Source organism: Argentina silus (assembly GCF_951799395.1).
Source record: "Argentina silus genome assembly, chromosome: 7".
NCBI classification, from domain to species: domain Eukaryota; kingdom Metazoa; phylum Chordata; class Actinopteri; order Argentiniformes; family Argentinidae; genus Argentina; species Argentina silus.
This window is the reverse complement of record NC_139661.1, coordinates 23490333-23502832: the sequence shown is the minus strand read 5'-3', so window position 1 is coordinate 23502832 and position 12500 is coordinate 23490333. Positions and strand designations below refer to the sequence as shown.

The following is a 12500-nucleotide window of genomic DNA, read 5'->3' as shown; positions in this document are numbered from 1 at the left end:
ATACACAAATCTAACTAAATCTAACCTTGAAGCCATCAATGATAAAGGGATGTGCCTCAGTGGTGCTGTAGAACTCACCCTTGTTGAGCTTGCTCTGCACAGTGAGGTCCAGGTATCTGCTGTTGTCTTTAGGGTTGACGACGCTGAAGAAGGTGGCGGGGGCTTTGCTGCGCAGCTTGAAGGAGGAGAGGAGGAAGGCCTCATCCAGACCCTTGTTCTTCAGTCCTCCCTGGAGCAGGTCTGGCAGGCAGTCTGGTGACACCAGCAGGTCATAAACTAACACAGGAAACACACAATGTTAGGTCAAGGTTGATTCAACATGCAGCCAAAGAAAACACACACACACACACACACACACACACACCGCAAAAAGAAAGAAATAATCAGATGCCTTTCTCATTGCTAACATGTTTCTTCAAGGTCAGCTCGCTGACGATTTATCCTTTCTTTAACCAGCGATCCATGCTTGCCAGGTAGCTAGTTCTGGCAGTGAGTCTATCCTGGTTTAGATAGCTATAGCATCGTAGATGTGCTGGGCCCGTCCAGCTGCTGGGACCATCCAGGTGCAGTAAAAATAATCAACACACACACAGGCACAAACACACACACACACACACACATTCTACTGTAGAAGACAACAGTACGTTATGTGTGTGTGTGTGTGTGTGTGTGTGTGTGTGTGATTTTAGAGTGTGTGACTTCATGTCTGTGGCTAGCAATGACGTCTGAAGCACAGTAACACAGTCCTGCTGAATGAGCTGCAGTGCTTTATGGAGTAGTAGCGTGTGGTGTGTGTGTGTGTGTGTGTGTGTGTGTGTGTGTGTGTGTGTGTGTGTGTGTGTGTGTGTGTGTGTGTGTGTGTCACTGTTTTATGAAGTGGTAGATTGGAGTGGCAGTAAACTCTTTCCATTGGAACAAACCCACTGCCTTTACACACACACACACACACACACACACACACACACACACACACACACACACACACACACACACACACAACCCAAATTCAGGACTAATATAAAGAGACGTGTTTATGTGGAAAAACAGATTTCTCTGGCGATTCCAGAGAAATTATGTTTCCTCAAGTTAATCAAAGACACTGCTATTATTTGGGTCACCCTGTCGATAGAAGTGAGCAGCACACGAAATGCAAAGTCACTCAAAGATAAATTGAACAGAATGTATGAGTGCAATCAGAAAAACATTACTGCACAGTATATTCATGACTAAGAAATATTCAGCTGTGAAGCTCTACATTGAGGAGACACAGTAGTATGGATACATTAGGTAGAAAGGGGAGAAATGTCCTGGGGAATAGGTTTAGGAGGAATAGGTTTAGGAGGAATAGGTTTAGAATAGGTTTAGGAGAAAGGTGCATGTATAGGTGAATGGTTGAGGTACTCACCAATGCCCTGTGCTGTGACAGTCACAGCTAGCTGCAGCAGCACCAGTGAGAGGACCACTTCTCTGTTCCAGGGACCCATCCTCAGACCCTCAAACCAGCACAGACAGACCCAGGCTGGGGCACAGCGACTGCACTATACCCCTGGTCCTACAGAATATCAATGCTGCTGTAGAATAGCCCTGCTGTTGTAGAAGGGACTGAATATCCCCTCAGGGATCAATAAAGTGTCTATATATCTACTCCTGGTGCCACAGACTGACAGACAGACAGGATGACAGACGTCACCATAAAACGTCCAGATGTTGAGAGCCGAATCCCAGCTGAGGTGAGATGCTCTTGTGGCTACAGACAGAGTATTTAAAGGGGAGGGGAGTGTCTCGGCAGGCTGCTCCTGTAATTGTAGCCAAGTGTGGCAGAGTTTTTAAAGGGTAGGGGGAGTGTCCCCATGTTACTGTAGTCAGGAGTGTCAGGGTTTGAACGAGGAGGGGTATGTACAGTGTAAGTAGGGGTGCTTTGAGATGTGTGTGTGTGTGTGTGTGTATGTGTGTGTGTGTGTGTGTGTGTGTGTGTGTGTGTGTGTGTGTGTGTGTGTGTGTGTGTTCCTCACACAGGAGACGAGTGACCACCAGGAACCCTCTAGAACTATAGCCTCTCTCTGGGTATCAGAGTTGCTCTCCAGACAGAGATACTAACATAGTTGCTCTACAGACAGAGATACTAACAGTTGCTCTACAGACAGAGATACTAACATAGTTGCTCTACAGACAGAGATACTAACAGGCTCTGTCTCTTCCTGCTGGCTAGTGTGCCAGGTGTAACTCAGGGCAGCTCAAATGATGGCGGTGCAGAACACCCAAATCCCAAAATAAATCATAATCTTGGCATCCGTGGAAGTGTTGAAAATAATGCATCTTATCTGTATTCTGTTTCTAAAACACCACAGAGAGTAAACTGAGACACAGTGCTCAATATTTGAATAACTCCAGCTGTTAGAATATCAACCAAGCACATCGAGGTCCAGGAGGTTGGGACATTTTTTAACTCTGGAAATATTTCAAGTTCAGAGTCTGGTACTCATCTCAGTCTCAGACCAGAATAATATTTCAACATCTCAATGGCCTCAGCCACTGAACCCTCCGACGTTAATTACCACTGTCTGCCTATCTGTGCAACACATCCCTGTATCTGTTCCACAGGGTTCACCCAAACCATGACCAAGGCCAGCCCTATTCCCATCAGGTCCTGGATGGCTGCCATGTTAAAGCATTTATCACAAAGGAAAAGTTACCAGGGGGAAAATCACACAGTAGAAGAAATAACAATACTATTGGAAGATATTACATAATAAAATTGGAAATAAATACTTAGTCAAAGTGTATTAGAAAATACATGGTTCGATCATTATATTTCTTATCCCATATATGTGTAACCTTGCAGCACTACTGAAGGCTCCTGCCTCCTCCTGACCCCTCCTGCGTCCTCCTGCCTCCTCCTGACTCCCCTCCTGCCTCCTCCTGACCCCTCCTGCGTCCTCCTGCCTCCTCCTGACTCCCCTCCTGCCTCCTCCTGCCTCCTCCTGCCTCCTCCTGACCCCTCCTGACCCCTCCTGACTCCTCCTAACTCCTCCTGCCTCCTCTTCACCCCTCCTGCCTCCTCCTCACCCCTTCTGCCTCCTCCTCACCCCTCCTGACTCCTCCTGCCTCCTCCTCACCCCTCCTGACTCCTCCTGACTCCTCTTCATCCCTCCTCACCACTCCTGACCCCTCCTGACTCCTCCTGACTCCTCCTGCCTCCTCCTGCCTCCTCCTCACCCCTCCTGACTCCTCCTGCCTCCTCCTCACCCCTCCTGACTCCTCCTGCCTCCTCCTCACCCCTCCTGACTCCTCCTCACCCCTCCTGACTCCTCCTGCCTCCTCCTCACCCCTCCTGACTCCTCCTGCCTCCTCCTCACCCCTCCTGACTCCTCCTCACCCCTCCTGCCTCCACCGGGACGGGAAACACCAGTTCGACGGACTCTCCAATGACGTCACCCGCTTCCTGATCACAGCAGAGCAACATGGCGGCCTCCATGCAGCTGAGGTGTTGGGGGGGCGGCTGGGGTCTGCCTTCTGTCCACACAGACTCACTCACAGTGCTGGTAAATCTACTGGTTTCTTGGCAAATATAATCATTTTCCTTTTGTCCGTGGTGGTGATTAACTGTGTTTTCTTAACTGTATCCAGATCTTGGAGGCATGTAAACCATCCTCTGATAACTCAGCTAACCATTGTGTGTGATAACGTTGTGATGTGTTGATGGATCGGGGGTCGTTATCGTTGATGTTGATGCTGATGTTAGTTAAGTCGTTAACAGGATCTAACAGCACGCTGCTCTCTCCGCCAGGCACGGCTAGCTGGCTGGAGCTAGCCGGCAGATGCCTTTCTCATTGCTAACATGTTTCTTCAAGGTCAGCTCGCTGACGATTTACTGTCCTCGGTAGGACACACATCCTTTCTTTAACCAGCGATCCACGCTTGCCAAGTAGCTAGTTCTGGCAGTGAGTCTCTCCTGGTTCAGATAGCTGTAGATGTGCTGGGCCCGTCCAGCTGCCGGGACCGTCCAGGGGCAGTAGTCTGCTAGATCGCAAGGTGACACCGCCCCTCTTGTCTTCTGGCTGTCATTGTCCAGACAGTACCAGGATGCCATTGAACAATCCACATTTTCAATGTCACTTTCCTCCTCCCGTCTACTACATTTAACACGATGTCTATTATTGTTCTTACTTGTCCAGTATCTGTTGTGTTTTATGCTACCTAGTGGAAACAAATAGCCTGCTTTTAGAGTTAGAGCCCAAATTCCAAATGATTGCCATTCAGTCACCACATGTCTGAGCTTCAGCTCCCCCCAGAAAGCCTGTATACCCTGAGAACATTAAAATGAAAGCCCACATAATGCTTTGACAACATTGTGATGATCCTGGTGTCTGACTCGAGCAAGTGTCAGTTCCTAACAAATGACCAGCGTTCTGCAGTCGGCAGTGACTGCCCACTCCGGCCAGGTCTGTGACTGCCCACTCCGGCCCACTCCGGCCAGGTCTGGCACCATCATCACTCAGTCACTGGTCATTATGTAGGCTTAATAAAGTATAGACAAGTGTTAAACCAGCCTCCCACGTACTGGTCTTTTGTTCAGTTGCCTGAGCTCTCTCTTTCAGGCCTATGCCAAGTTCTCTGGAGCCAAGCTCACAGTTACTCCCGTCGACTGGACATGGAGAACTCTCACAGGTACAGGCAGCTGTATTCTGAGTGAATTTACCTGGAGAAATTTGCTCCACTGTACTTCGACAGCTCCTACTGTACCTATGCTGTGTGATGGTGTAGAAACATGTCAAACTGTTTCCCCTGTCCTCTTCAACACCGCAGCAACTGTACCAGAGTTGTTGTGTGGCAGTTCCTCGGTGACAGAACCTGCTCAGATACTCAACTTCCTTAGAAAACAGGTATGTTTCCTTCTGTACCTGTCTCATTGGATTGTACTCTTTAACATAACAGAGAGGTGTGTAAGAATTTTGAAAGCAAAGCGACAGTAGGTACACTACAGAGTATTTGGCTATATTTGGGTAAGCAGACGTTATCTGCAATAACATGTCTCAACATACTATCCTATGTGACATAATCTAAGGCCTGTTTTGTCTTCCAGAGGTTTAATGCAGACTATGAGCTGTCAGCCAGGCAGGGAGCCGACACCATGGCTTACATCGCCCTGCTGGAGGAGAAACTACGCCCAGCTCTGGTAGGAACACACCTACGTTTCAGTACTAGAAGAGAGTATGTATTGTTCTGTGTGTATTGTGGACTATATAATGAGGGTGTGTATTCTGTGTGTGTGTGTGTCTGTGTCATGTTTCAGTTACACACGTTCTGGGTGGATGTGGAGAACTATGCTAACTTCACACGGCCGTGGTTCGCCTCTCGCTCTCCCTTCCCCCTCAACTTCCTGGTTCCTGTGCGCTGTTCCAACACAGCTCTGTCCCGTATCCTGCTGACTAAGGGAGAGTCTCCTCTGCACACCATCACTGAGGTGGAGGGGAAGGTAGGCTACCTGAGGTGGAGGGGAAGGTAGGCTACCAGAGGTGGAGGGGAAGGTAGGCTACCAGAGGTGGAGGGGAAGGTAGGCTACCAGAGGTGGAGGGGAAGGTAGGCTACCAGAGGTGGAGGGGAAGGTAGGCTACCAGAGGTGGAGGGGAAGGTAGGCTACCAGAGGTGGAGGGGAAGGTAGGCTACCAGAGGTGCACTTTATATGGCACATTGGTGGTTGGTGACTACCTGCAACCAGATTGTACCAGGATCCCACCAAATGGTACCAGAACTGGTCGTAAACACGAGGCAGCTGGGTCTGTCTGCTGTTTGTTTAAGCAGCTGGAGAAATGCTCACCTGGCCAAGGAGGGGATGGGCTGGGTCAGGGGAAAGGGAGGGAGGGAGGGAGGGATACACTGAGGGAGGGAGGGAGGGAGGGAGGGATACGCTGAGGGAGGGAGGGAGGGAGGAGGGGGAGGAGATGTCCTGCAGAGTGGTGATGTCATTGTTGAGATCACTGTAGTGTGGTTTAGTATAAACATGTCTACGGTCTGGGAGCAGCTCAGATGCTTGACCTTTTGTTCTACAGTCTCTTCTGTATCGTCAGGATAATCTAATGTCTTTGGTTGATGCTAGGTCCTAAATGGCCATGTTTAAACACTAACACCCCCCCCCCCTCTCTCTCTCTCTCTCTTTCTGCCTCCCTCTGTCAGATCTACAGTGAAGCTAAGGAGTGTCTGAATCTTATGTCCCACAGACTAGGGACAGCAAACTACTTCTTTGGCAACACGTGAGTCCTGGTCTGCTGTAGTCTCATGGGCTGGGATATGAGGGTCATGATAAGGATGTGAAGAGCATGTTTATCTCTAGCTTTTCCCTTTTGAGATGTTCCTGGTAAAACATTCTGTGGTAGAATAATGATTAAGGGGAAAAAAAGCTAATGTGTGTTATTCCTCTCTTTCTATTGTCCTGTTGTGTGTGTTGTGTTGTATGTGTTTTGTGTGTTGTGTGTGTGTTGTGTTGTATGTGTTTTGTGTGTTGTGTGTGTGTTGTGTGTGTGTTGTATATGTGTGTGTGTTGTGTGTGTGTTGTGTTGTATGTGTTTTGTGTGTTGTGTGTGTGTTGTGTGTGTGTGTTGTGTGTGTTGTGTTGTATATGTTTGTGTGTGTTGTGTGTGTGTTGTGTCCCAGGCCAGCCAGTCTGGATGCCTTTGTGTTTGGGTTCATAGCACCGCTCCACAAGGCAGGCCTCCCCAGCAGCCCCCTCCAGTCCCACCTCAGACAGCTGGCCAACCTCACACGCTTCTGTGACGCCGTCCTCAGTGTCTACTTCAACTCCAGTCACCCCGGTAAGACCTGCTGCAGAAACATTTACACTTTTACTCAGTATTACCATGGTATGGACATTAGTTAGGCTGGAACAGGGCTCTAACATCACCATTTCTTATATAATTTAATGGCTGTTGAAGGTTGAAATAGCTACTAGCTAATAGGTTAGGTTTCACGCAGCAAAACTGAGACTGTTGCTGGTAAAGTTTGCGGTCATTACGATAAACACAGGATGTCCAACTCATGCCAACATGCTGTTTCAGAGCACAGTCTGTGTGGCTGCACTGAAAAACAACATTTATTACTTCCTTTATCTGGACTTCTTCTCTGTCTGCACTCTCCTCTCACCTCTGCCTTCTTTTCTTCTGTTTTTCTCTCCTGCTTTTCTCTCTCTCTCTCCTTGTCTTTCTTCCCTACTCTCTCTAACTCTCTTTCCCTGCTCTCTCTCCCTCTCTCCCTCCCTCCCTCTCTCTCTCTCTCTCTCTCTCTCTCTCTTCCTCTCTCTCTCTCTCTCTCTCTCTCTCTCTCTCTTCCTCTCTTCCTCTCTCTCTCTCTCTCTCTCTCTCTTCCTCTCCCCCTCCCTCTCTCTCTCTCCAGGTCCTCCCCAGCCTGTTCAGGAGACAGTTGATGCCAACCTGCAGAAACTAACTCAACTCGTAAACAAGGAGTCCAACTTGATAGAAAAGGTCATTTTGGTCTCTCTGCTATTACTCTTGGCTTTGTGTGTGTGTGTGTGTGCGAGCGTGTCTGTGTGCGTGTGCGCGCGTGTGTGCGCGTGTCCATCTTGTCTCTGACTCTGTGTTGTTCTCTGCAGATGGATGATAACCTGCGTAGCAGCCCCCAGCACAAACCCCGCAGACCAGACCCCAAACCCAGCCTAGCCAACCAGAAAAGCTCCACCCCAGCCTAAGACCTCACACCTCACCAATGACCCCAAACCCAGACGGGAGCTCCACCCCTGCCTACGATGGTGTTCTGTGGTTCATTGAATCTGCTTCAAATAGATACCCCTTGGTTAACTGATTGCTGACATTACCTAAATGGAAGCCGTCAGTGTAGAAATAGCAGAGCTGTGGCCTATTTCATATGAGGGAGGTTCTTAAGTTTTATCCATTAGTTAAATGATGATGCCTTGAAAAGAAATAAGGTTTAAATAAATGAGGGAAAAGTGCATGTGGAAGGATTTGAAAAGGGAACGGTGCATGTATGTGGTCTGGAGAGGAATGCCGAGGAATGGCGCTCTGTAAATGGGAACGTTTCAGAAAGTTCAAAGGCAAGAGACAGGAAATGAAAAGGCCAAGCGGGGAAAAGCCCTGAGATAAAATGAAAGTGACACTATAATTATGTTTTACTGGCCTGTTAGAGAGACTATTTCTCTTTACCTTCTCCCTCCTTCTCCTCTGTCCTCTGATCCTGCTCCTCTTCTCCCTCCTCCTTCTCCTCTGTCCTCTGATCCTGCTCCTCTTCTCCCTCCTCCTCCTCCTCTGTCCTCTGATCCTGCTCCTCTTCTCCCTCCTCCTTCTCCTCTGTCCTCTGATCCTGTTCCTCTTCTCCCTCCTCCTTCTCCTCTGTCCTCTGATCCTGCTCCTCTTCTCCCTCCTCCTTCTCCCTCCTCCTTCTCCTCTGTCCTCTGATCCTGCTCCTCTTCTCCCTCCTCCTTCTCCTCTGTCCTCTGATCCTGCTCCTCTTCTCCCTCCTCCTTCTCCTCTGTCCTCTGATCCTGCTCCTCTTCTCCCTCCTCCTTCTCCCTCCTCCTTCTCCTCTGTCCTCTGATCCTGCTCCTCTTCTCCCTCCTCCTTCTCCTCTGTCCTCTGATCCTGCTCCTCTTCTCCCTCCTCCTTCTCCCTCCTCCTTCTCCTCTGTCCTCTGATCCTGCTCCTCTTCTCCCTCCTCCTCCTCCTCTGTCCTCTGATCCTGCTCCTCTTCTCCCTCCTCCTTCTCCTCTGTCCTCTGATCCTGCTCCTCTTCTCCCTCCTCCTTCCCCTCTGTCCTCTGATCCTGCTCCTCTTCTCCCTCCTCCTTCCCCTCTGTCCTCTGATCCTGTTCCTCTTCTCCCTCCTCCTTCTCCTCTGTCCTCTGATCCTACTCCTCTTCTCCCTCCTCCTTCTCCTCTGTCCTCTGGTCCTGCTCCTCTTCTCCCTCCTCCTTCTCCTCTGTCCTCTGGTCCTGCTCCTCTTCTCTCTGATCCCTAGATTAGGAGAATAAGGAGCAGCAATGACTGAGTGCTCTGACAATTCAATCAAACCAGCATTGCAGTACTTCTTTATGCGGTGGCATAAAGATATTTTCTTTTTATTACTGATCAGGTAGACTCTCCTCATTGGTAGATGCTAACAGACTTCAGAATAAGATTTGACAGTAGTCTTGAAAGCTAAATTCCTAATGCAGGTTTGATTGAATGTTTCATCTATGCCAAGTATTTAAGGGACTGATATTTTTTTGTTGTAATTGGAATGAAAATGCATGGGACACTTATTCTGATTGTATACTTGTAATACTGTACTGACTGAAGCATACCGTACTTTATTGTGGCCTAAATGAGGTCGTTACTGGCAGGCAGTAACATGTTTCTATTTGTATTCAGAAACATTATGTGTACTGTAGATAGATAGATAGATAGAAACTTTATTTATCCCAGGGGGGAAATTCAGGAATTTCAGGAATTTCCCTGTAGTTGTTGGGGAGGCTGGTGGAGGTAGAAATTGGAGGACAGGCTCAAAAATTGCAATGAGCCCGTCCTCCGATTTCTACCTCCACCAGTTGCACAATCCCAGATGATCATAATATCTCCAGGTAACATCTCCTCACCTGTGGAACACTCAGAGGAGGCATCAGTAACTGTCTCTGGGCTGACAGCTGGTGGTGGTGGTTACTGAGGTGTCCTCATCCAGGGCTTCTGTATCTATGTACATAATGAGTGGTTAGAATTACTGTACAAGGGTTTGTTCCATAGCCAGTTTAACATGAGAAACACCCAGTAGTGTTTTAGGATGCGTTTCTGTTCTGTTGAATGGGAGAATTTTTTAAAGATGTTTATTTGATTGTTGAAGAATGTTTGTCTCCTAATGGCAGAAGTATTGACCGAAGTATTCCTTTAACAAATAGAGCCTCAACACGTCCCTGTAAAGACCGGCATAGTTCACTTTTCAACTCTAAAGTAAAACATGTACAGTAGTATGTAGTAGTAGTAACTCTGTCGAAATAACGGAATTATTTAATTCACCATGATCCACTAGTTGCAAAAACCTTGTATAATTGTAAATATCTGCAATAGTAGTTTAAGTGAATTATCCAATGCATATCTTTTAGCAATTCTTCCAATGCTAGTCAATGTGTGATGCAGTTCGACAGGTTTTCATTTTCATTTCATCCTGAAGTTATACTGAAGTGATGGTTGGGGTTAGGATTAGGGACTGTAGTTGAGGTGATGGTTAGGGTTAGGATTAGGGACTGTAGTTGAGGTGATTGTTAGGGTTAGGGACTGTGTAGTTGAGGTGATTGTTAGGGTTAGGGACTGTAGTTGAGGTGATTGTTAGGGTTGGGGTTGGGGTTAGGGTTAGGGTTAGGTACTGTGTAGTTGAGGTGATTGTTAGGGTTAGGTACTGTAGTTGAGGTGATTGTTAGGGTTAGGGTTAGGTACTGTAGTTGAGGTGATTGTTAGGGTTAGGTACTGTAGTTGAGGTGATTGTTAGGGTTAGGGTTAGGTACTGTGTAGTTGAGGTGATTGTTAGGGTTAGGGTTAGGGTTAGGATTAGGGACTGTAGTTGAGGTGATTGTTAGGGTTAGGGTTAGGTACTGTGTAGTTGAGGTGATTGTTAGGGTTAGGGTTAGGGTTAGGATTAGGGACTGTAGTTGAGGTGATTGTTAGGGTTAGGGTTAGGGACTGTGTAGTTGAGGTGATTGTTAGGGTTGGGGTTAGGTACTGTGTAGTTGAGGTGATTGTTAGGGTTGCTGTGCCTCTTCCACAGTCACCTGGTCTGAGTGTTAACGGCAAAGGCGATTCCATTGGTCTGCCTGTGCATGCAGTAATGCAGTAATGCAGTGATGCAGCATGCTTGCTTTGCAAGCAGTCACAGGGAGTTCTAAAGGTGTAAATGTGCAACCATCTCATCTCTGACTGTAGATCAGTTGACTCCTTATTTGACGGTCTGTTGTTGACCTGGTTTTAAAGGGACTGTACAAATAACTGCTACTGATTCTATTGGCATTGTGTTTATTTCCTCTGTTGGGTGAACAGCCGTTATAATGCTGTGTTTATTCCCTCTGTTGGGTGAACAGCCGTTATAATGCTGTGTTTCACTCACGTGAACATCTCTCTGGTTTCCTGTGCTGTGCCTTTTTTGTTGTTTCTCAGTTTCTCACTTTGAAAGTTGAACTGACAGGATTGACAGGGACTCTTGTACAACAGCCTCTTTCACTTCCCGGATACCTTTAAAGCACTACAGAACTATCACTATGGTTTGTGGTTATTAGTTGTGAAGTAAACAGGGAGGACTTGTGAGTATGGTATGGGGGGTGGCACTGTGTGCCTTGAGGACTACAGAAGGGTTTATACTGCTGTACCATTATAGAGGCTCCGTTTCTCAAATAAAATACATGTCTTGTTTTAACATTATAGTCACTTTTTCTAATAATCCAACCATGTTCTGTTGTTCATACTTTTTCCAAAGCAAATAAAAGCCTCATCTAACCACGCCCACTGCCTGAGTCAGCCCTGTCGCACCTGTCAATCAAACAGTGCACTGTCATTACCTCATAGTCCTAGCAAGGGGCATGCCATGATGAACCAGTCGGGTTTGCTCAATGAAGATAGTTAAAGAAATACTTAGATTTCCCTCCAAAAGTGGTGGGATGTGTTTAGGCCGTCCTCCATTGCAGACAGTCATGGCATTGGGCCAGTTGTTTGTCTCATTGTAGTTACAGATTACACCTGGCTCTCTCCCGCCGTGTCTGTGTCTTGGCTGTGTGAGGCTGGATGGACAGAGACCTCTTTGTTTGGTTCTGGCCTCAGATCTGGAAAGTGAGCGTGATTAAACCGAGGGAAATGATGCAAACTTGATGCAAAATGATGATGAGGGCAGGAAATGATGCAAACTGGACACCATGGATAATCCCTTTCATCTGCCATTTAAAGCAGGATTATACTTTACACGATCACATGAAAGACATACCAGCTACAGTTTCCCCCCGTCTCTCTGTCACTGATGTGAGACGCAGCCAAAGCCTCCCAGGGAGAGAGAGCAGCTTTAGGAACGCCGTATCATCGTGTTTTCCAGGTCTCAGCAGTGTGCTGTGGCGACACCCGTCACATGGAAGGCATTAAACCCTGATCAGCCACACATTTCACATCTGTACGCTCTACTAGATGGAAACAATGCAGAAAAAAGAACAGTCACACACTCTCTGTCTGTCTCTGTCTCTCTTTCTCTCTTTTTAACAGAAATTGGAAGGTATCAAAGGAGAAAAAGAGGTGATTGTGTGCCTGGAAAACAGTCCTGTAATTGTGTTGAGGGTGAAATAATAGACGTTTGGAAAACAAGAAAGCATCAGAATAGTTCAGCCAGCTTTACTGAGTGCTATTTATTGAGTTATATAAATGCATTCACTAGTTTGGAAACGTACATTATAACCCCTTTAACAAGGCGTAGGGGCTTGGTCACAAGCTAATTCAAAGGGCTTTTAGTGGGTCACTAACAGTCAGGAAGGAAAAA

General features: G+C 47.3%; 2 protein-coding genes and 1 long non-coding RNA gene across 3 annotated transcripts in view; 2 read left to right on the top strand and 1 right to left on the bottom strand.

The window, feature by feature from the left end:
- The window catches only part of thbs4a (thrombospondin 4a), a 10674-nt gene extending 8578 nt beyond the window's left edge, over positions 1-2096 (bottom strand). Inside the window, exons 1-2 of the mRNA XM_083673159.1 lie at positions 1406-2096; positions 79-276 (exon numbers count right to left, since the gene is read on the bottom strand). Of these exons, the coding sequence (XP_083529285.1) occupies positions 79-276; positions 1406-1484 (277 nt within the window). The 5' untranslated portion in view covers positions 1485-2096. The remainder of the gene's footprint in view (positions 1-78; positions 277-1405) is intronic.
- Positions 2097-3461: 1365 nt separating this feature from the next.
- mtx3 (metaxin 3) lies at positions 3462-8368 on the top strand (the record flags this gene model as incomplete). Its single annotated transcript, XM_083673182.1, has 9 exons — positions 3462-3542; positions 4599-4668; positions 4807-4883; positions 5084-5176; positions 5294-5476; positions 6175-6251; positions 6652-6809; positions 7387-7475; positions 7604-8368. 9 exons carry the CDS (start codon positions 3462-3464, stop codon positions 7697-7699), a joined length of 924 nt encoding a protein of 307 aa, XP_083529308.1. The 3' UTR covers positions 7700-8368.
- Positions 8369-9491: 1123 nt separating this feature from the next.
- LOC310806906 lies at positions 9492-11240 on the top strand. Its single transcript, XR_014554303.1, has 2 exons — positions 9492-10314; positions 10725-11240. It is a non-coding gene; the product is annotated as an uncharacterized lncRNA (long non-coding RNA).
- The last annotated feature ends 1260 nt before the right edge of the window (positions 11241-12500 follow it).